The 23,797-nt window shown below is 42.1% G+C and overlaps 2 protein-coding genes across 6 annotated transcripts in view; both read left to right on the top strand.

Annotated features, from left to right (window-relative positions):
- The window catches only part of ift52 (intraflagellar transport 52 homolog (Chlamydomonas)), a 29,240-nt gene extending 27,338 nt beyond the window's left edge, over positions 1-1,902 (top strand). The window contains exons 13-14 of the mRNA XM_055652137.1: positions 655-794; positions 1,447-1,902. Of these exons, the coding sequence (XP_055508112.1) occupies positions 655-794; positions 1,447-1,503 (197 nt within the window). The 3' untranslated portion in view covers positions 1,504-1,902. The remainder of the gene's footprint in view (positions 1-654; positions 795-1,446) is intronic.
- Positions 1,903-9,791: 7,889 nt separating this feature from the next.
- Positions 9,792-23,797, top strand: part of mybl2b (v-myb avian myeloblastosis viral oncogene homolog-like 2b) — a 37,787-nt gene continuing 23,781 nt past the window's right edge. The window contains exons 1-4 of one of the 5 annotated variants that reach the window (XM_055652132.1): positions 9,793-10,063; positions 10,710-10,795; positions 17,137-17,224; positions 20,652-20,723. In XM_055652132.1, the coding sequence (XP_055508107.1) occupies positions 10,788-10,795; positions 17,137-17,224; positions 20,652-20,723 (168 nt within the window). In that variant the 5' untranslated portion in view covers positions 9,793-10,063; positions 10,710-10,787. Of the gene's footprint in view, positions 10,064-10,674; positions 10,796-17,136; positions 17,225-20,651; positions 20,724-23,797 lie in introns of all 5 variants that reach the window. The other 4 variants (XM_055652133.1, XM_055652135.1, XM_055652131.1 and 1 more) reach the window with 4 other exon arrangements.

Here is a 23,797-nt window from a genome sequence, read left to right as displayed (position 1 = left end):
TAACAGCATCAGAGTGGCTTCAATCAAGCATTTGGTTACTGGGCCTGGTAGAAGGTTATAATTTGCAACTAACACCCATGATACTTGATCTTTCAGCTAGGAGAACTATTCTCTTATTATTGCTTACTCTTGCTTGATTTATTAGTGAGATCTTAAATAATGAAAGGGCTCACAAGAGCCTAGTATAAGTTTAATAACAAACTGCAACTAACACCCATGATACTTAGATCTTTCAGCTAGGAGAAAGGACTATTCTTCGATGTTCATTGCATATGAGGTGCTGTTCCTCCACTCTTGCTTGATTCGCTTGGCCATGGAGGATCTTAACAGAGAGGTCGAGGCGGAGTGGGAGGGGGAGTTGACTGAGCCACCGGGAGGTCAGCTTGGTTATTGCGGACCGAGCGGAGGTGTTTGGCGAAACGATCGCCCAACCTCCGCTTGGTCTCACCGATATAGATCTGCTAACATCTAGAGCAGCGGACGCAATAGATGAGGTTGGAAGAGATGCAGGTAAACCTCTGTCGCACCTGGAACGATTGCTTGGGTCCTTGAACGCAGTCGAGGGGGGAGGTAAAGGGACAAGTGTTGCATCTCTTGAGTTTCTCCAGCTTTTTTGTGTAACCTGGCATTATACCTATATTGATTTGTTTTCAGGTACCGATGATGATCTGGAATTCTATGTTCGCAAGTGTGGTGACATTCTTGGTGTATCAAACAGACAAGAAAACAAAGATGCAAAAGAAATTTTAGAACACATCTTTTTCCAAGTGGTGGAATTTAAGAAACTGAATCAGGTAAAATTTAAAGTTATAACACTTGCAGCAGAGTGTATATCCATATAACCATATAACAATTACAGCACGGAAACAGGCCATCTCGACCCTTCTAGTCCGTGCCAAACACATAATCTCCCCTAGTCCCATATACCTGCGCTCAGACCATAACCCTCCATTCCCTTCCCATCCATATAACTATCCAATTTATTTTTAAATGATAAAAACGAACCTGCCTCCCCCACCTTCACTGGAAGCTCATTCCACACAGCTACCACTCTCTGAGTAAAGAAGTTCCCCCTCATGTTACCCCTAAACTTCAGTCCCTTAATTCTCAAGTCATGTCCCCTTGTTTGAATCTTCCCTACTATCAGTGGGAAAAGCTTTTCCACGTCAACTCTGTCTATCCCTCTCATCATTTTAAAAACCTCTATCAAGTCCCCCCCTTAACCTTCTGCGCTCCAAAGAATAAAGCCCTAACTTTTTCAACCTTTCTCTGTAACTTAGTTGCTGAAACCCAGGCAACATTCTAGTAAATCTCCTCTGTACTCTCTCTATTTTGTTGACTATCAATATCAATCCCTTTTAAAATTGCAAATGGACAGGATGCAATAAAACCTATTCAAACACATTGTTTCTAATTCCCTAGTAATTATACTCTGTTTCTCTGCAGGAACATGACATAGACACAAATGAAGATGGAATAATTAATTTACAGAATGAAAACTGAGTAGCTGTGTTCCAACTGATTCAGCAGATCTTGGAGATTTCGGCAGCACCTTTTACAATTTGCAAATTGTTAGATTCCTTACTCAAATTTTATATTTTTGTATTAAAGAGTTGATGACTTTGGCTGTCTACAACTTCAACATATTTCATACACTACTGTTACATTATGATGAATTTATCCTCCAAAACAACATAATTTGTATATACATCTCCAGTTACAGAACCATTAGACATTAGTTTTAGACATTAATTCTCGCCTTTACGTTATTTTATATTTAGAATGCAACTCATACATGAAATTATTTTCATATTATATTTACTTTATTGTACTTAAGTATTGCTATTTATCTACTTGTTTCCAGTATGTATTTTGATTTGTAAATAAAAAAAATATCCAATATTTAAAGTTTTTGGCTTCAAATAGCATGGCAGTAGCTGGGCGATAATGCAAGGGGTTCTGCCAACTTCTACAATACATAAAATACAATTAGTGTCCCAAATAAACTATAAAATGGCAGCTTCTATTTTTTTTTTCCTTTGTCAATTTTCTCTTGAAAGTATCAGTACATATCTTATTGATTCACGTTTGGGGATGTGGGTGTTCCTGATGAGACCAGCAGGTATAGCTCTTCATTATGTCCTTGAGTTACTACACTGAACCTCTCCAGTCCTTCTGGTGAACTTACTCCCTTTGTACTTTTGGCTAACATGTTCCAGGATTTCTCAGGAGGAAACTGAGAAGGATCATCTACTTCATACTTCTGGCTGAACATGGTTGCAAAAACTTTAGCCTTTCCTCAGGCACTCATGTGGAAACCGCCAAATTTACTGGCTGCTTAGCATGTATGTAGCACTGTAACATAATTGGTCGACATCCCAATGAGATGTTCCCGGTGCTGCTCCTGGCATCTGTTCAATGAACAGTACAGTGCGCAACAGTGGCCCAATTGTGAAGTTGCTGCCTTGCAGTGCCAGAGACTGGGTTCGATCCCGACTCCAGGCATTGTCTGCATATCATTTGTACATTCTCCCTGTGACCACATGGGTTTTCTCCAGGTGTTTTGGTTTCCTCACATTCCAAAGATGTATAGATTTATGTTAATTTGCTTCTGTAAATTGCCCCTAGTCCATAGGATGCAAAATTGGGATAACTAGACAACAGGTGATCATTGGTCAGCAAGGGCTGAAGGGCCCATTTCCACATTGTATCTCTAAACTAATCAGGGTTGATAATGGGAAAATAAGGGATAGGATAGATATGGTATGCATTCCTACTACTTGTGATGGTACACAGCACCTTGGAGATGTTGAGTTTTCAGCCGCCAAGCCTGTTCTGAATCTATCCCGTTTATCATGATTGCAGTGGCACATGACAAAGGTATCTGGCTTGTGAAAATTGCACTTCGCACAAGAAGAGTAGTGATCACTTCGAAATACCAGATGGTATTTGTAACCAAGTAACCACAAATTCCATTATTAACCTTGCCTTCACTAATTTGTCACTACCTGTACTAGATTGAGAGCAAGCCAATACTGGAATTTGTGATTACAAGTATTCTCCATTGACCACCTGCCCAATTCTCCAACCTTGATTCAAACTTGAGCACACTTTACTTTTCCCTGCCTAGTCTTGGCAAATTGAATGTCCATATCTTTCCTGGGCAAGGCAATTTATTTTGTAGAAAGGATCTGCAGATGCTGGTTTATACAAAAGATAGACACAAAGTGCTGGAGTAACTTAGCAGGGCAGGCAGTATCCCTGGAGAAAAGGGATAGATGACGTTAACGGTCAGGACCCTTCTTCAGAGGCAAAGTTTTGTCAGGTAAAGGCACCGATTTTGCAATTTGTACTGCAAATTAAATTTCAAAAACAAAAAAAGATGCATGGAGTACAAATGCCAATATTGGAGAAAAGCCTAGCTCATTGTACCAAGACCACATGACCTTCCCATTGTGCAATTTATATTCCTCAGTCATTAGTTATGCCACGCTACAGTATTGAGGTTGCCTGTGGCAAGAGGTCTTGCAAATTGGCACATTAAGGAAAACGTGGTGAAAGACTACTTCCTTGGCTGTTTCAGAAAACAAGTGGAGCAAATGCAGACAAGTTGCATCGCCTTAAACGCACATGGAAAACTACCAACCTTTCACCCTTCAGACCTGAAGATGTGCCCCTAATTTGATATTCTTAACCCGATTACGTTAAACTCGTGATCATTAGCAATTATGAGCAGAATTTATAAAACTGGATAGATTGAAAATACCAGACGTTAAAGTTAGCAACATCAGTTCGCTATTAACACTACGAATGTAGCTGAATATTGCTTGCAATTTTATCCATTACAGTATTTTGTTTCTGGGTGGAAAATCGAAAAGCAAACCCTACAGATGCTGAAAACGCTCAGCGGAGGCACATTTGCGAAGGGTGGGCATTCAAAGGGCGATTGATAAAGACGGGAAATGTCAAGTGGTAGTGAAATGAAAGGAGCATGCATCTAGAAGTCGCATTGGCCTCCAGAAGTTGATTGAAAATCCGAGAAAAATACGCATACGTGGTTCGAAGTTAAGGGAACAACGGCCCAATTAAAACTGCTTTTCGGTTCGTAAATGGAAAAGGAGAGTGGAGACAAAGACGATCAAGGGTCCCGACCCCACCACAGATAGAGCCCGGCTCACTCCATTTCTCCACCACTACCTAGAGCTCTCGATATTAATCCTTTTAAAAAACAAAATAGGACCGATAAAATGGGGGTTAACGTTGAAACCCCAAACACACCAGTTTTGATAACTCTGAAGAATAACATTCTTTTATTTATCCACATATTGTTACGACAGTGATATAATATTACTAATACTGCACGCAAGGTAGTGATTTTGCCCGATACTTCCATATTTCACATAGATTATGGCAGGTCGATGGCTACCGTGTTGAGACAGTTTCATCTTCTGGTGAAAGTGGTCGATGGAGATGGGGTTTCGTCTTCAAGAGGGCTCGATGCTGTCGGTCACCACCGGGCCACACATCTCCTCCAGGGTCACAGCTGGCTCCAGAATGCTGGACAGATCAATGGGGATGTCTGTGCTCTGGTGGAAACTGTCCGCGGCATTCTGCTTATCCCAGACCGGCGTGGAAGACACCGTGCCCAGCAAACCCGAAGAGAATGTACAGGAGGCCGGAGAAGGACAGGGAGGCTGTTCTTGGGATAGGTTGCCGAGGTCAGTCTTCAAAGAAGCAGCACCACCGGGCGATCGGTACAACAAGGCGGAATCCGAACGCGAATCCCAAGGACAGTTTATCATCTCCGGACCTTTCCACGGTGCTACAGTTAAAGCCACCGGTTTAGCAAAGTACTCAACTTTGGGGGGACTTTCTTCATTGCTGGTCGCTGCACACTCCCACTTGGAAGGATTTGGCTTCGGATTTATAAAAGTACTTTCATCCGCAATGGCTCGCTGGTCAGACGTGGAGGAAGACAGGGAACCAATTGCGGATCCATCGTTCAGGAACCCTTGGTTCAGTGTCGAATTCATACTTATCCGAATCAAACCCAAACCAGCTCCATTTATTTGAAACCTAATTAAGCCATTGCTGTTTATTGTAATTACCGTCCAATTAAATGAAAGCCACGTGTTTATTTGCTTGTTGGAAACTGAACCTCAGTGCAAACCATTAAGTTCAATCAACGCCTAATTGGCTCTGGACTAGTGGATTGTTGAAGCAGATACACAAATCTCAGAAGGAGTCGTGTGCAATTTGTGTCATCTCACGAGTTCTTGCTTGGAGAGATTTCAACCCCTAGTGGACACAAAGTGCTGGTGTAACTTAGCAGGCCAGGCAGCATCTCCGGAGAACATGGATAGACAGAAATGCTGCCTGACCTGCTGACCTACACCAGCACTTTGTGTCCTTTTGTGAATTAACCAACATCTGCAGTTCCCCTAGTAGGTGGATTTAGCTCGAGGTGCAAATATGTCACTTGTGATTGTGGATCCCAAACATCTTGCATCAATTCCAGACAACACTTTAAAATGCTCAGAGATAGCCAGTGTGGACAAGCAAAGTGTGATCGAATATGGAGAAGGGAATTTTTCAAAATGATTTCAAATGCTAAAACGCATCCAGAGGTCAGTTGAGGACACGCCGCCAAGAATGAAGAGGGACCCAGTGTGGGGGCGCTGAGAACAAAGAGGGACCATTGGGACTACATTGAACACTTTGTAACTTTGTTGACTCCCTATACGTGGCGACTCTTTGCATACTTTGTGTATGGTACGCAATGCAAAGAATTCCACTGTGGCATCTCACATGTGATTAAGTATCAATCAATCGACTTGAGAAGTAGCAAGACAGCTTGTATTTATATAACAACAAAAAAAAATCCCAAGACATTTCACTAGAAAAAACTGAAATAAGTTTCTTTAAAGGAGATACCAAGAGTGGAGCAGAAAACAGCAAAGGCTGAGGATCCAAAACAAAAATATAAACTCCTCAAAGCACCCTACATCATGAGGAGTGAGAGATCTCAGGTCTTGGATCCTTCAACGGGTCTGGAAAAGTGAGAAAACTATCAGGTTACAAGTTGCAGCGGGGGTGAGTGGAGAGAACAGAGTGAGGTCACAGGGGAGATACAAGAGACTGCAGATGCTGGATTTGTTACAAAAAATACACTGCTGGAAGAACTCAGTGGATCAGGCAACATCTGTGGGGGGGAATTAGAGAGACATTGTGCAGGGAAGAACTGCAGACACTGTTTTAAATCAAAGGTAGACACAACATGCTGGAGTAACTCAGCAGGACAGGTGGCATCTCTGGAAGGTTCTAGGGGTGCCGTACGATTGGCAGCCATGCCAACTGTCTGTTTTTTTGTCTTAAAATTTTTTTTTAGTGCATTTTAAAAGTCTGTGTAAATGTTCTCCGGTTTGTTTTATATGGAGGGGGGGTGGGGGAGGGGGTCGGGAGAAACTTTTTTTCAGTTTCTTACATTGTCGGAGATGCAATTTTTTTCCGGATCACATCTCCGGTCGCTCTGCGGCCTACCATCGATGGAGCTGGACTGACATTAAGCCCCACTGCGGGGCCTGGACTTAACATCGGAGTCGATCCCTTGCCTGGGATCGCTCCAACCGCGGCCTGCGGACTTTACATCGAGGGCTTGCAGTCTCGGGAGAGGCCGATTCGGAAGCTCCAACGACGAAGAGGATCGACCAGCCCCGACGCGGGGTTCGATCGCCCAGCGCGGGGGAGCTGACATCACCCCGATGCAGGAGCTGATCGCCCCTGATGCGGAGGGGCAAAACGCCGCTGGATACGGGAGTCAAGAGCGCTCGAGGCCCCCGACTGCGGGAGAGCAAAGGAGGGAAAAGATTTGAACTTTTGTTTTTGCCTTCCATCAGTGAGGAATGTGGAGGAGTCACTGTGATGGATGTTTATGTTAAAATGCATTTTGTGTGTTTCATTGCTTTTTATTTGTATGACTGACTTGGCAAATGAAATTCCTCGTATGTTGTAAAACATACTTGGCTAATAAAGTATTATTGTGATTGTGATTGTAATTGTGACCCGTAAAGTCACCCATTCCTCCTCTCCATAGATACTGCCTGTCCCGCTGAGTTACTCCAGCATTTTGTGGTTACCCTAGTCAGACAATGTTTCGGATTCAGACCCTCCAGACTGAAGAAAGATCTTGACCTAGAACGCCATCTGTTCATTACCCTCCCCTGATATTGCTTGACCACTGAGTTCCTCCAGCAATTTGTTTTTTGCTCGAGAATCCATAAGGCTTAACTGCCCTAAACATCCATTGTCTGTCACTTTAATTTTCCTCTCACAGCACCCTCAGATCTCAGTTCCAATAATGACTAACTTAAGCTAGAAGAGCACCTTGTCTCTTATTTGGGCACATTTCAGTTCTTGGGACTCAGTAACAAATTTAACAATTTAAAGTAACTAGGCAGGAGTGAGATGAGAGTGTGGCCAGAGTGGCGTGAGTCTCTGATGATGCTGACTTTGAGGCAGTGACTCTCCCTTCGATGGTGGGGAGGTCAGCACCCGTGATGGACTGGGTAGCGTTCACCACATTTTGCAATCTTCTTTGTTCCTGGGCATTCGAGTTCCTGAACCAGGCCGTGATGCAACCAGTCACTATGCTCCCTACTGTACACCTTTAGAAGTTCAAGAGAGTATTCATTGGCATATTCAATTCCTAAGGAGGTAGAGGCGTTGATGAGCCTTCTTTATGATTGCATCAATGTGCTGGGTTCAGGACAGATCTTCAGAGATATGCACACTCAAGAATTTGAAACATTTGACTTTCGCCACAACTGTCCCATCGACGAAAACAGGTTTGTAGATCCTTATCCTTCCTCTTCCAGAGTCCATCAGTTCCTTGGTTTTACTGATGTTGAGAGAATGGTTGTAGTTCTGGTAGCAGTCGGTTCCCAGACTCTGGTCCTCCCCCACAGAGCCTGGGTGGCTGCACCAAGCTTCAAAGTATCCGTCAGCATGGCCTCCTGCAAGCCACGTTTATAAGCAACGGAAGAGACCTTGATTTCTTTTTTTGCAATGCTGTGAAGGGTAAAGCCAACCAAACACAACCTGGTCTCCTGGTTGACAAACACTTTAACTCCCCTTCCAATTCTGACCTTTCTGTCCTGGGCCTCCTCCATCGTCATCATGACTCATTGTCATGACATCCCTCCTTTACCAGAATTAAATTTTAAATTAATATGTGTTCTTTCTAATATACTTTCCAATTAAATTCTTACAAAACATATTTGTATTTTCATTTGTGTTCCAATAGCTCACAAAACAAATGCAACTTTTTACACTCTTGTAACCTTAATAAACTCCTTGCTCATAATAAACAATATTGTAATAAACAGTATCATAATAAACAGTATCATAATCTATAACACAAAATCGTCGTATCTCTTGGGAACTCTCCTTTCACGATTAGGTCTACCAGCTGGCACAAAAGCATCAGAGTCAGTTGAATCTGCCAAGGTGTTGTCACCCAGACACCTTCTCCACTCACCACCTGCTTTGCAGCGAATTGCCTCTGGCACTCTGGTCACCACCTTGGAAATGTCATCTGGCCCCTCAGAATCGGTAGCTCTTGGTGGATTTTGGGTTCCCTCCTTTTGTGTGTCCCTGGACATGCACTTTTTGACGCTCGATACATTTCTCTTGTAGATAACACCTTCTGGAGACTTGACTGTCACCATGCTGCTGCTCCTCAATACAACATTGTATGGCTGGCAATGGTAAGGAGTGTCTATCTTACCGCCATCATCTCGCCTCACAAGCACATCATCCCCAGGAATTATTTCAGAGTGCCTGGCTCCTCGTTCCAAGTCGAGATACCATTTTGCCGTACCTTTCTATTCAGCATCACAGTCTCTCAGCTCCTGGTCTTCCATCATCTCTCGCACTTTGGTATTTTTATGCAAATTTTCCTTCCAAACAAAGCTTCTGCTGGGCTTTTCCCAGTCGTTGAGTGAGTGATCGCCCGATATACAGCTACGTATGCTAGCAGTGCCTCCTTCCAGTTTTTCCCTTCAGCATGGGCGCTTTGTATCCCCTTCCATATGGACTGGGTTTGTCTCGCTACTTCTCTGTTAGCTTGTGGCCATTTAGGAGTCACCTTGTGACGATGGATGCCTGGGATTCCTATGTATTCAGCAAATGTCTCAGAAACAAACTATGGCCCATTGTGGCAGTACAATGTAACAGACAACCTGTGTCTGGCGAAGATCTCTGCTAATGCCTGTACAGTTTTTTCTGCTGTAGTTGACTTCATTACTGCATACTCATAGTACCTACTATAGTAGTCTCCCACTACCATAATTGATTCACCTGTTGGAAGTGGTCCAAGTAAGTCAACAGCTATGTCAACCCATGGTCTTTTTGGCAACTTTGTACTTCTAATTGGTTCTGGTGGGTTGCTCCTGCTTGTGATTTGGTATCCGTGACATGCCTTGACAAATTTTCCGCATCTTTCTCACAACCTGGCCACCACACTTTGCTCCGCAAATTCTGTTTAGTACCGACGATACCTAAATGTCCTTCATGAGCCAATGACACGATCCTTAGTCGTAGTGCCTGCCTGTCCCGCTGAGGTATTCCAGCATTTTGTGTCATCTTCGGCTTAACCAGCATCTGCAGTTCCTTCCCACACATTTCGCCTGCTGAGTTTACTCCAGCTTTTTGTATCTGCCTTCGGTGTGAAGCAGCGGCTGCAGTTCCTCGCTGCACCGGAGGAGGCGCCGCGCGGCCGCCCCGCACAGAGCAGCGGTGCCGGCAGCCGGGGCGCGGCCAGAGCGCAGGCGCCCTCCGGACAGCGGCGGATTTGGCGGGTTTTAGGAGAGCGGAAGAGAGTAAGGTCGTCAGGCGAGTTGTGGCCCAGGCTGTAGCTCCCTGTTCACAGAAGCGGCTGATCCATTGTAGCGGTGCATCTCTGATCTCTGATCTCTGGGTTTAATCGTCCCCGGAGGCTGGGGTGGCGGGAGCCCAGAGCCACCTCTCCCCGGGCCGGGGGAACCATGGCGCACCAGAGCCTTTGGTAAGTAAGGCCACCCCTCGCTCCATTTACTGGCCGATTCTCTATCATCACCAAATGCTGCCTTAATCATAATAATAATAATAATAATAATGTACCATTCGTTCCTTCGTCTCTCTGCTAGCCCAAAGATTTGCCCGCCTTAATCCCTCAACTCAATAACCCCAACCCAATAAACCTAACCCGCTGATTCACTAGTTTTTTGTGTCTACCCTTAATCCAACTGTTGCATTAGGTTCATCCAGGAGTTTTATAAAAGTCAAGAGTGTTTTATTGTCTTATGTACCGAAACAGAACAATGAATTTCCCACTTGCAGCTGCGCAGCAGGCGTGTAAACACAGTTACTCCAAAAAAAGACACTACTCTCTCCAAACTGGTGCATTACATTTATTGTATTATAACCTGATGGGAACGATAAACAGATTCATAAAGGCACTATTTCCAGGTAGTGGGTTAAGGAGGGAGTAGAGGTATAGGGATCATGTACAGGAAGATAACAGTATGCTTAAGGGGAAATCCCTCATGATTTCAACAGATCAAGAACACCAATTAATTTAATACCACTTTCCTCCCAATTCATATATATTTCTTCATATTATTGTTTATGAACTAGATGGTGCCCTGCCAGATCATTATATGTGTTCCCAGTTCACAGAATCCAACGAATAACACAAATCTAACTTGATCAAAACAAAGTGCTAGAGGAACTCAGCAGGCCAGGCGCATATGAAGAGGTAATGTATGGGTGATATTTTGGGGTCATGGCCCTTCAAACCTGCCCCATACCTCCTGTTAATCGCCTGAAAGTTGCATGAGGCATTTGTTGGAATATTAACAGAAAGTGTTGGAAGCATTTGGTGGGGTAGGGGGCATCTGTGAGTAAAGAATCAGAGACAAAGATTCTTCATTAGACTTGTGAGAAAACAAGAAGGGTTTAAGTTGTAGAGAGTGAGATAGAGTGAATATGATGGACTGCAGACCAAAGATGTGAAGGTAAGATTAATTTAAAAAATACTGGCAGTTACAATGAATGATAAAAAATAAGTAAATTGACATAGAAAGGTGCTGTCACATCATTGTGGAAAAGGGGTGGTTATCTGAAATTGTTACATTCAATATGTTCAGAGAGATGCTTTGTGCCCCTCAAAGGATGAGGCCTCTGAGCTGGCATTGGAAATTGTTGGAACAATTAAGGAGGCTGAAGGTCAGAGTGGTAGTGGGACTAGTTGTAGTTAAACATGCAAGTGATAACCCATGGCTGATCTTATGGACAATGGTGGTGTTCTGTAACATGGTCACACAATTGTATTTGATTTATATAGAGAAGATTGTGATCACTGAATGTTGTGCACTAAATTGGAAGCAAAGCATTTGATTTATATCTTTTGATTGAAGGGTTATTTGGGTCCCTGGATGGTGGGAAGGGAAGAGGTAAGAGGACAGATGTTATATGGGAAAGTGGTAGAGGGAGTTGTGGAGGGAACTGTCCCTTTAGAATGTTGAAAGGGTAAGTGAGGGGAAGATGTATTGGGTTGCAGAATCTTGATGAAAGTATTGGAAATTATAGAAGATAATCCATTGAATGAGAGGTAGGTTTAGTGAAAGGTAAGGACAAGGGGAGCCCAAACGTTTGCAAGGAGAAGAGGAGATTTGGTTGAAAGCTTTGCTAACTATGGTACAGGGGACATCACCAAAGGAATAACCATGAGAGAGTGAAATGTTAAAATGAGAGCTGGGTTGAGATCATCCATAATTTCCTCACTTTCAACAGAATTCCACCACCAGGCATTCTTTAAGAATTCTGAACATAGTGTTCCATGCACGATCCCTGGTTCACTCCTACACCTCTACCAACCATTCACTTTGCAACACTTTCCCAGGTAACCACAGGAAACATCACACCTGTTCTTTTACCTCTTCCCTTACCACCACTCAGGAAGCCAAACTTTTCTTCCAGTGATGATGTAATTAACTTGCACTTCTACTGTAGTGTAGTGCATTTGGTGATCTTGTTCACATCGATGACATTAAACACATTGGGTGACTATTTTGCAGACATAGATACAAAGATACATCACAATAGGTGCTGGAGTAGGCCATTCGGCCCTTCGAGCTAGCATTCAATGTGATCATGGCTGAACATCCACAATCAGTACCCCATTCCTGCCTTCTCCCCATACCCCTTGATTCGGCAAGCCATAAGAGTTCTACCTAACTCTTTCTTGAATGCATCCAGTGAATCAGCCTCCACTGCCTTCTGAGGCAGAGAATTCCACAAATTCACAACTCTGTGAAAAAGTTTTTCCTCATCTCAGTTCTAAATGGCCTACCCCTTATTCTTAAACTGTGGTCCCTGGTTCTAGACTCCCCCAACATCGGGAACGTGTTTCCTGCATCTCGCGTGTCCAATCCCTTAATAGTTTTATGTTTCTATAAGATGCCCTCTCATCCTTCTAAATTCCAATGAATACAACCCCAGTCGCTCCATTCTTTCATCATATGTCAGTCCCACCATCCCGGGAATAGAAACATAGAAACATAGAAATTAGGTGCAGGAGTAGGTCATTCGGCCCTTCGAGCCTGCACCGCCATTCAATATGATCATGGCTGATCATCCAACTCAGTATCCCGTACCTGCCTTCTCTCCATACCCCCTGATCCCCTTAGCCACAAGGACCACATCTAACTCCCTCTTAAATATAGCCAATGAACTGGCCTCAACTACCCTCTGTGGCAGAGAGTTCCAGAGATTCACCACTCTCTGTGTGAAAAACGTTCTTCTCATCTCGGTTTTAAAGGATTTCCCCTTTATCCTTAAGCTGTGTTTAACCTCATGAACCTACGCTGTACTCCCTCAATAGCAAGAATCTCCATCAATAGCAAGAATATCCTTCTTCAAATTAGGAGACCAAAATTGCACACAATACTCCAGGTGTGATCTCACCAGGGCCCTGTACAACTGCAGAAGGACTTCTTTGCTCCTATACTCAACTCCTCTCGATATGAAGGCCAACATTTGCTTTCTTCACCTGCATGCTTACTTTCAGTGACTGATGTACAAGGACACCCAGGTCTTGTTGTACTTCCCCTTTTCCTAACCTGACACCAGTCAGATAATAATCTGCCTACCTGTTCTTGCCACCAAAGTGGATAACCTCACATTTATCCACATTAAACGGCATCTGCCCAAATCACCCTGTATCCTCTTCACAGTTCACACTTCCACCCAGCATTGTGTCATCTGCAAATTTTCTAATGTTACTTTTAATTCCTTAACCTAAATCATTAATGTATATTGTAAATAACTGCGGTCCCAGCACTGAGCCTTGCGGCACACCACTAATCACTGCCTGTCATTCTGAAAGGGACCCGTTAATCCTTACTCTTTGTTTCCTGTCTGCCAACCAATGTGCTCTAATTTTGTCCACTAATTTCCTGTGTGGGACCTTATCAAAGGCTTCCTGAAAGTCCAGGTATACTACATCCACTGGCACTCCCTTGTCCATTTTACTTGTTACATCCTCAAAAATTCCAGAAGATTTGTCAAGCATGATTTCCCCTTTGCAAATCCATGCTGACTTGGACCGATCCTGTTACTGCTATCCAAAGCGACGCTATTACATCTTTGATAATTAACTCCAGCATCCTCCTTTCTTGAAAAGTGGGATAACATTAGCTACCCTCCAATCCACAGGAACTAATCCAGAATCTATAGAACATTGGAGAATGATCAGCAATGCGTCCACAATTTCTAGAGCCACCTCCTTGAGTACCATGGGATGCAGACCATCAGGCCCTGGGGATTTATGAGCCTTCAGTCCCATCAGTCTACCCAACACCATTTCCTGACTAATGTGAATTTCCTTCAGTTCCTCCGTCACCCTAGGTCCTCTGTCTCCTAGTACATCTGGGAGATTGTTTGTGTCTTCCTTAGTGAAGATAGACCCAAAGTACCTGTTCAACCCGTCTGCCATTTCCTTGTTCCCCATAATAAATTCACCCGTTTCTGTTTTCAAGGGACCCACATTTGTCTTAACTAATTTTTCCCTCTTCACATACCTAAAGAAGCTTTCCTTGTCAGGCACGGTCGCCTCTTACTCCCCTTAGAATCTTTCTTCCTCTTTGGAATGAAATGATCCTGCGTCTTCTGGATTATTCCCAGAAATACCTGCCATTGCTGTTCCACCCCTGCTAGGATCCCTTTCCAGTCAACTTTGCCCAGCTCCTCCCTCATGCCTCTATGTTCAACTGCAATACTGACACTTCTGATTTTACCTTCTCCCTCTCAAATTTCAGATTAAAACGTATCATATTATGGCCACTACCTCCTAATGGATCCTTTACCTTGAGTTCCCCTATCAAATCCGGTTCGTTACATAACACCAAATCCAGAATTGCCTTCTCCCTGGTAGGCACCAGTACAAGCTGCTCTAAGAATCCATCTCGGAGGCACTCTACAAACTCCCTTTCTTGGGATCCAGTACCAACCAGATTTTCCCAGCCTACCTGCATTTTGAAATCTCCCATAACCACCATAGCAACCATTGCAATTCCTGATGCAGCTTGCACCCTATCTCCAGGCTGCTGTTTGGGGGCCTGTAGATAACTCCCATTAGGGTCTTTTTACTCTTACATTTTCTCAGTTATATCCACAATGACTCTACATCTTCTGACTCCATGTCACCCCTCGCTAGGGACTGAATTTCATTCCTTACCAACAGAGCCACCCCACCCCCTCTGCCCACCTGTCTGTCTTTTCGATAGGACATATACACCTGAATATTCAGTTCCCAGCTCTGAACCGCTTGCAGCCATGTCTGTAATTCCCACAACATCATACTCACTAATACTCACCTGTAAGGGTGAGCTTTCTGCCTATCACTTTACTTCTCCTGTCCACTCCCTGTCTAACCTTTGCCTTCAGCTTCCTGCATTGCTCCAATAATGCTGAACATATGTGTGAGGAACAGCATCTCATTTTCTTTCTGGGCCCATTGTAGAGCTTGAGTCTTAACAATGATCACATTGAATGATGGAGCAGGCGTGAAGGGTCAAAAAGCCTGCTGTTGCTCGTATTTTCAATTACTTTAAATTATGTTATGTCTACTGTATTTAATAATTTCAGGGAATAACTCTTATGTTTTCTTTCCACAGATGTGGCTGTACCGTCATTTCAATTTGCTTCTCTTATTTCTTCACCTATCTTTAATTGCTGGTTTTAATGAGATGGTTTCCTTAAATATCTTTGGTCTATATCCTAATGCATTCTCTCTCCCCCTCTGCAACTTAAAATATTATTGTTTTCTCACATTTCTAGTTCTATCGTATTCCTTCTTGTGCGAATTGTTCTGTGCAAATCAGCTGGTGGGATCTCTGTTATAAAATCCCTATTAAATATTGTCTGTGTAATGTGCTTTGGAAATTCTTTAGCTTCTTTCATAATTTTAGATGCAAATTATAAAATTAAGAAATTAGCCGAAAGACACAGAGTATGGAAGAGTCGGAAAGAGATCCTTGAGAATTCCTGTGCATAGGAACAGAAGTAGGCCATTTGGCCCATTGAGTCTACTCCACCATTCAATCATAGTTGATCCATTTTTCCCTCTTTTGCTGAAGATAATTGTATCCTCAACATTTAAAAAAACGCACACTTGCTCCAAGTACTCTGGTTTTCCTGTCACTATCTTCCTTGAATAACCACCAAGATTTGGAAAATCCCAATCCATCTGAGATATACAAATTGGGCAAAATGAAATCACAAAATTCCCCTTTATTGTTCGAAAATTGGAGCTACATTCTCTCGACTGGATGAGATCAGTTCTAACAACTCTCAAGACGCTTGACACCAACCTGAACAAAGCAAACTGTTTGATTGGCACCGATCCAACCACCCTGAAATTCTATTCTGTTCTGCTTCCAAAATGCAATGCAGTTACTTGCCTACATTATTCTGTCAAAATCTCCCAACCTGCAATTGTTGCAACCAAGGATAGATCAGCATACACATGGGGACAGTAAATCATGCAAATTTCTCTTCAGGACGCCGACAAATCTAACTTGGAAATAAAATACTGACTTTTATCACTGCAAGGTTTAAATCCTGAACCTTATCCATGGCACTGTGAGAGTACCTTCATCAAAAACGTTTGCTCGCAACCACTTTCCCAAGGATGTCTTAACGATGAACAATAAATCCTGACCTTAACTGCAATGCCAATATGGATGAATTTAAACGAAAAAATGACATGAAAGGAAATTGTACAAAGACAACAAAAAAGAGCTTGGAACAGTACAAGCTAATCAGCCACAATCCCATTCAATGGTGAAGCAGACGATCGGCTGAGAGGCCCATTCCTACCCCTAATTCATACATTTTTAACACAAAGGTAAATTTTAAGGCCTAAGGATTTGAGGATGCAAGATGAAATGCAGTTTCAGGAATGTAGATTGAATGAAAGAATAGTCAATTTGTAGACAATATCCAAAATTGATCTGAGAATTTATAATTAATTTCCAGTCATCATTGTTCCATTAAACACTTTGGAATTCTGAAGTACCTTCAATATAAGCCATAGAAGCTGAATTAGACCATTCCGCGCATCAAATCTACCCCGCCATTCAATCAAAGCTGATCTATCCCTCGCAACCCCATTCTCTTGCCTTCTCCCCTGCCTTGACAGCCTTACTAGCCAAGAATCTGTCCACTCTTGCCTTAAAAAATAAATACAGTGGGGCTTTAGTTAAATTAAACTTGAGATTTATGTTTTGTGGTTCATGGTCTATTAAATTTTAAATGACTTCATTGCAAACCACAGGCTTTGCTGATGGTGACTTGCTGATGGTGATGCAAGTCAGCGTGTCAATGAAGGGCGTGGCAGATGATAAATGTAGACCACGGATGGAAATACGTCCATGGGTCTGTGGTTTCACTGCCAGCCGTCAAGTGTCTACCTGCTTTAATCCTATTTTCTCACATTCTAGGTTTGCCTTCTATGCTATGCCCTCGAGGAAACTCAAAACAAGTTGACCTGTATCTACTGCATTTTGAGCTATTCTTTCTTTCCTTGAAATATAGTGAGGAGTTGGATGAGGATTTGGATTGTGATGTTCCAGACCACAAAGATGCAAGTAAACTTTTCAGAGCCAAATGGACTTCAGAAGAGGTATCTACTCTGAAATCAGTTTATTTAAAATGTACACATTTAAGATTGCAAAATGAATAACATTTTAATATTTGGTATTGGGCAAAATGGTGTTAGCATTATTGAATTAGATTAAAGAGTAATTGGCATTTCTATGTAAAATCCATTGATTGTGTAGAAATTCCACTTAGCATTATTCAATTCATCTTTTAAGAAAATAAATCCTATTTTGATCCACAAACTCTTTTCATGCCACCTTAGACAGAAGGAGATGATCTAGGAGAAACCTATTTTTTTTTTTCTATTCAGTATTCGCTGCTTAATGTCACTCTAGGTTTTACTGAAATATTCCTGAAAACATTCCTGTGCTATCCAAATGAAATGTTTGATAAATGAATGTGAACATTTTTTTAGTAAGGACAAAATGCAGGTTTGATGTCTAGTGGGTGAAACAGTGGCCACATCCACTTATTTCAAAATGTGCACGACAATTCTGACAAAATCCAAGCAGTACGACTTGTAAATGTGGCTGGGGTTAGCTTGATTATTTTTCTCAGAAGATATTGAACTGATATAGTCACTGCCGTGTGCAACCTATCCAAAAGGTTGACGTGACCCTCGTTAATTTCAAGTGACTGATGTCCATAGATCTGCCTAAAGATTGACACATTAACCAAAGCTCAGCAATCTCACTAACCATTGCAGCTGCCTGCCTATTAATTCTGGATATTGTTGATGCATGTGCTAGAGCAACTACATGATGGAAGAACGTTTTGGCCTTGGTTATTATGTAGTCTGAGATACCATCTTCTGTTCTTGTAACATTGGCACAAGATTAAGTCATTAATCCTTTTAAGCTCCTCCATTGGCTGATTTGTTATCTTATTCCATATTTATGCTTTTATTTCCATTAATAGCTTGATTATCGAAACTCAGTTTTGGATTTAAAATTTAACAAACCGGCCCGGCTTCAATCGTTATATGCGGAAGAGTTTCAAATTTACATCAGCTCTGTATGCTTTCCAACTTCACTCCTGAGAAGCTGGCTCTAATTTTTAGATAATATACCTAGTCCTTGACCTGAGTAAATAATTGCACTCCATCTAATCGGTTCCCTTCAATATCTTACAAATGTCAACTAAATTGCCTCTCTTATTAAATTCCTGACACTTCAATCAATTTTGAATCAATGAAACATACACCATAGGTGGCGCAGGGGTGGAGCTGCTGCCGTGCAGCGCCAGAGACCCGGGTTTAATCCTGACTACAGGTGCTATCTACATAGTTTGTACATTCTGTGAGCGCATGGGTTTTCTCCAGGTGCTCCGGTTTCGTCCAGCACACCAAATATGTACAGTTTTGTAGGTTAATTGGCTCCGGTAAAATTGTAAATTGTGCCTAATGTGTAGGATAGTGTTAGTGTATCACTGTTCAGCGCCGACTCACTGGGCTAAAGGGCCTGTTTCCTATGTCTGTATGTCTAAAGAAACGGAACCTTTGAGCCACCACACTCATACTGACCATGATACCTATCTATGCTAATCCTATTTGCCTGAATTTGGCCTGTGTTCCCCAACCTTTTTCGAGCTCAAACACCTTTTAAAAGTCATAAATGCTCCACCACCACCTCCGACAGCTCATTCCAGATATTCATCACCCTCTCAAGTTAAAACTGTGCCATCTGGTTCTACTCCCCTACCCTGGAAAAACGATCCTGACTATCCTATTTATGCCCCTCATAATTTTATAAAGCTGAATACATCACCATTCAACTTCCTACGTTCCAGTCAGAATGAACCCATTTTCTCCAATATCTTCTTGTAATTACAGTCCTTAATTCGAGGCAACATCCAGGTGAATTTTCTCTGCACATTCTCACTTGCTTCCTGCAGTTTGGCAGCCATTACAATTTGCATTATCTCTTTTATGGATTTTTGCAAATCTACTCTACTTTTCCATTGACATGTTCCTCGAGAAGTAATTGGAATTCCTCCCAATGTGATCTGACCAAGGTTATGTTTAGCTAGCTTCTAACCTATCCTGGGATATATAGGTCAGTATTCCATTAACCTATTGTTTTTTCTATTTGCCTGACATTTTAGTGGCCTATGTAGTGGTATTTCCACTGCTAGCTTCTTGCCATTTAGGAAGTACTATGCTCTATACTTTTGCTGAGTACATGACCTTGCAGCTATCAACATTAAAATTATTTGGCACCCTTGCTCATCCCTTATCTTTGTGTTATGAATACATATAGAAAAGTATATCTCTATCTCGTGCTATAAATCACTTTTAAATGCACAGAATAATTGCAATCTTTGGGGCCCTACTAAGTCATGTGCTGTCAGTTTGAATATATGCATTATCTCAATTCTTGTCTCCTTTCACATAATCACACAATTGTTTAGACTTTGCCCAGTAAATTGCCTTCAGTTCCATGGAGAAGCTGTTTTGTGTTTTGTCATGAGAGATTTTTGGAAATTCTTATGGTTGGTTATGTTCAGTAACGTCACAGATATCCCCCTGCTCACTAAAGAATATGTTTATTAAAAAGAAAATCATTGGATGTGAGTTACACTCTGTACATCCATGTCGGCTTTCTGTGATCAACCAAAAGTTTTCAAATGTTACCAGTCACTTTATCCTTAATTACGTACTAGAGTAAATTCCTGATACTTTGTCCTCTTATCTTACTTGATTTGCAAAATTTCCCAATCATAATAACCAATTATGAAATTAAATTAACTTTTAAATTATAGATAAGATATCTGAATTGTTCTCGCCTACTCTTTAAAAAAAGGAATGAGGATTATGGTACTATTATTGTAATCACTGAAGTATTATCTGCTTAAGGATGATAAAGTTTGCATGTTTGACAGCATTCAGTTTCTGACTATGCTGACAATGAATATGGTCGTCAGTGACATTCTTAGCCAGCTGTCTAGAGCCATGAGGTTGATTTTAAAAGTCAACTTCTTTATATCTTAAAGCTGCTGCTAATGATACTACTGACCTGAATAACTCTATGTACTAACAACCATAAGAATGCAATCATTAAATGGGTTTACAGTACACATTTTAATAATGGTATAGCCATTATAAAAGCAACACTCTAATGACCCATTTTTCCATATACTGCACAATCTAATCGAAAAGTTATGGGAATTCTCTACATTGGTTCCACAGTTTCTTGGGCTTGAATAACTTATGATACGTTTTACAGAGACCTATTAACATGTCCTTTTACAAATCCATTATAGTGCCTATAAGAGGCACTTAACAGTGTCTCCAACAAAGATGAAGGAAAGGTCTCAACCTGAAACGTCACCCATTCCTTCTCTCCAGAGATGCTGCCTGTCCCGCTGAGTTACTCCACCATTTTGTGTTTATCTTAAAAATATGAATGATAATCATTTTATGGGGGTTTAAACTTTTTACTTTTGTATAGGATGAAAGGTTGAAGAAGCTGATAAAGCAATTTGGCAAAAATGACTGGAGACTTATAGCAAGTAATTTCTCAGTAAGTATCTTTGTAGTTGTGACTTTTAAAGGTAGTCACTGTTGTCCTAGTTCTTCATGAGAAAAATTAATCTTGCATACATACTACCTTCCCGTTAGTGTAAATGTAGACTTTGGAAACAACATTTATTTTGTAATTAAACATCTGGAATTATATTTGGGTACTGTGAAACAAACAATGATCAGTCTGGAAATTTTAGTGACTAGTAAGCAGGGACTAAACTCTCTTGTTAGAGGTTATGCTATTATGTTATTTTGCCTTGCATAGCTCTTTCCAGCAATCAAGTACAAGATTCCTACAATTGTTGAATAACGGCTCCCTTTAAGTCAAGTAATGCAGTTCTATGGAACTTAGTCCTCGTTAATTTCCCAATGTAAACTTGCTTTCTTTGTGGAATGAATTTGTTTAGTCTTTAGCTCACTGCTAGTTTTCTTCGCTTTACTGCTTGGAAGGCATCCACAGTTCTGTAGAGCTTTCGTGGTCTTGATCTGGGCTCCAGGAAACTGGGGGTGCTGCTTTAAAGATGTAGGTACAGTTCTGAGGATTTACTTACAGTATTTGTTATGCTATATCCCAAATACTAGTTCACATTGTTCTCCCACCTCTAAAAATAACATGTACCAGTTGCTTCATCGCTTATTATCCAAAAACATGTAACTATTATTAAGTACCAATTACTTAAAGGCTCACTTGCTTCCTCTCTGAGCAGTACAATGCAGTTTTAAAACTTGTATATTTGCAGACTGACCCACCATGACCAGCTAACACCCCCTCTCCTGCCACTTACGTGCAGGTTGCCCACGCCACCCCTGGTTCACACCCGCTCCCCTGCCCCCTATAGCCCCGTTTGCCTATGCCACCACTGGCTCATACTGCCTCCTCTGACGCTTACAGCCCCGGCTGCCCATATCACCCTCTGCTTGTGCCTGCCACCGCTGACCCTTACCTGAACTCCAGCCGCTCGCAGGTCACGACCATTGATTCCGCCGATCCTCACCTTTCCCCCAGGCTGAGACCGTCAACTCGCCTGGATTCCAGGCCCTGTTCTGGACCAAGAGTCCGAAGAAGGGTCTCGACCTGAAAAGTTACCTATCCATGTTTTCCAGAGATGTTCCCTGACCTGCTGAGTTACTCCAGCACCTTGTGTCTTAGCCGGCAACTGCAAGTTTTTGTTTCTGCGACTTAATACAATGATTACCCCTTACTTTGTTATAATGGACAATCAGCAATAACAGACACCATTTCTCTCTCCTGTCCCCCCCCCATGGCCCATTGTAACGAGGGGTTACTGCAGGCCAACCAGTAGGTGAGAGTGGGCTGACGTATTGGTGTATATATTATCAGCAATTTGAATTGGTGGAAAGTAGGTAGAAGATTATGGTAGGAACTAGTAAAGACGTTTCTAAAGTTTGAGAAAATCAGATGTTCAAACCAAATGTGCAAGTAAAGTTTGAGGCACTAGACCATTCCTATATTAGGTGCTGAGGTTGGTTACAACTGGAAACTAGTTGGATTGAGAGGGGAACTTGAAATATAACCTCAGCAAAGCCAATAACATATCTCCAAATGGAATAGAGACATTTGCAAGGAGATCACCTCATGCTATTTTGGCTTCAGAACAGTGGGTAGTGTTGGTGAATGTGGAACATGATGTTCTGAATTGAAGGGAGCACAAGTGAATTACTGTATGGCTGTGTTTTGATACTGGTCCTAATTATGACATCTTTATTTGAATGGTCCTAGGAAAGAGTGGCTACAACAAAGTCAGTAGAAAGATAGCAATGGCACTAAAAGTGTAACACTACTTTCCTAAGATGTGTGTGAAGGAGCGGGATTAGTCTTGATATTTCTGGCATCATTGAGCAGATGCAATGCCTTGGAAGGTAATGGCAAGAGTGATGTGATCTTCCTACCCGAGGGAATTAATGATCAAGGAATCAGAACTAATTGGCTGAGTGCATATGGAGGCTGATCTCACACATTATCAGAAATGATGTTGAGGCAATATCCAATTAAAAAAAGACGAGTATACCAAGTCTAGTAGTAGCAATGGAGGATGGCACGAGACTAAGATAATCAAATAACCTGTCTCTTCACTTATGCAATTTCTACTTTTATTGATTAGACAATAGGTGCAGGAGTAGGCCATTTGGCCCTTCGAGCCAGCACCGCCATTCATGGCTGATCATCCGCAATCAGTACCCCGTTCCTGCCTTATCCCCATATCCCTTGACTCCGCTATCTTTAAGTGCTTTATCCAACTCTCTCTTGATAGCATCCAGAGAACCGGCCTTCACCGCCCTCTGAGGCAGAGAATTCCACAGACTCTCAACTCTCTGTGCGAGAAAGTATTTCCTCATCTCCGTTCTAAATGGCTCGACCCTTATTCTTGAACTGTGGTTCCTGGTTCTGGACTCCCCCCATCACCGGGAACATGTTTCCTGCCTCTAGCGTGACCAAACCCTTAATAATCTTATATGTTTCAATAAGATCCCTTCTCATCCCTCTAAATTCCAGAGTATTCAAGCCCAGCCGCTCTATTCTATCAACATATGACAGTCCCGCCATCCCGGAAATTAACCTTGTGCAATACTCCCTCAATAGCAAGAATGTCCTTCCTCAAAGTTGGAGACCAAAACTGCACACAATACTCCAGGTGTGGTCTCACTAGGGCCCTGTACGACTGCAGAAGGACCTCATTACTCCTATACTCAACTCCTCTTGTTATGAAGGCCAACAAGCCATTCGCTTTCTTCACTGCCTGCTGTACCTGCATGCTTACTTTCAGTGACTGATGAACAAGGACCCCAGATCCCGTTGTACTTCCCAACTTGACACCATTTAGATAATAATCTGCCTTCCTGTTCTTGCCACCAAAGTGAAAAATGGATTACCTCAAATTTATCCACATTAAACTGCATCTGCCCACTCACCCAACCTGTCCAAGTCACCCTGCATCCTCATAACATCGTCACAGTTCCCATTGCCACCCAGCTTTGTGTCATCTACAAATTTACTAATGTTACTTTTAATCCCTTCATCTAAATCATTAATGTAGATTGGAATATATATTG

The sequence above is a fragment of the Leucoraja erinacea genome, chromosome 21, assembly GCF_028641065.1.
Source record: "Leucoraja erinacea ecotype New England chromosome 21, Leri_hhj_1, whole genome shotgun sequence".
Lineage (NCBI taxonomy): Eukaryota > Metazoa > Chordata > Chondrichthyes > Rajiformes > Rajidae > Leucoraja > Leucoraja erinaceus.
Note: the sequence above shows the minus strand (reverse complement) of the source record. Positions and strands in the feature narration are given on the sequence as shown.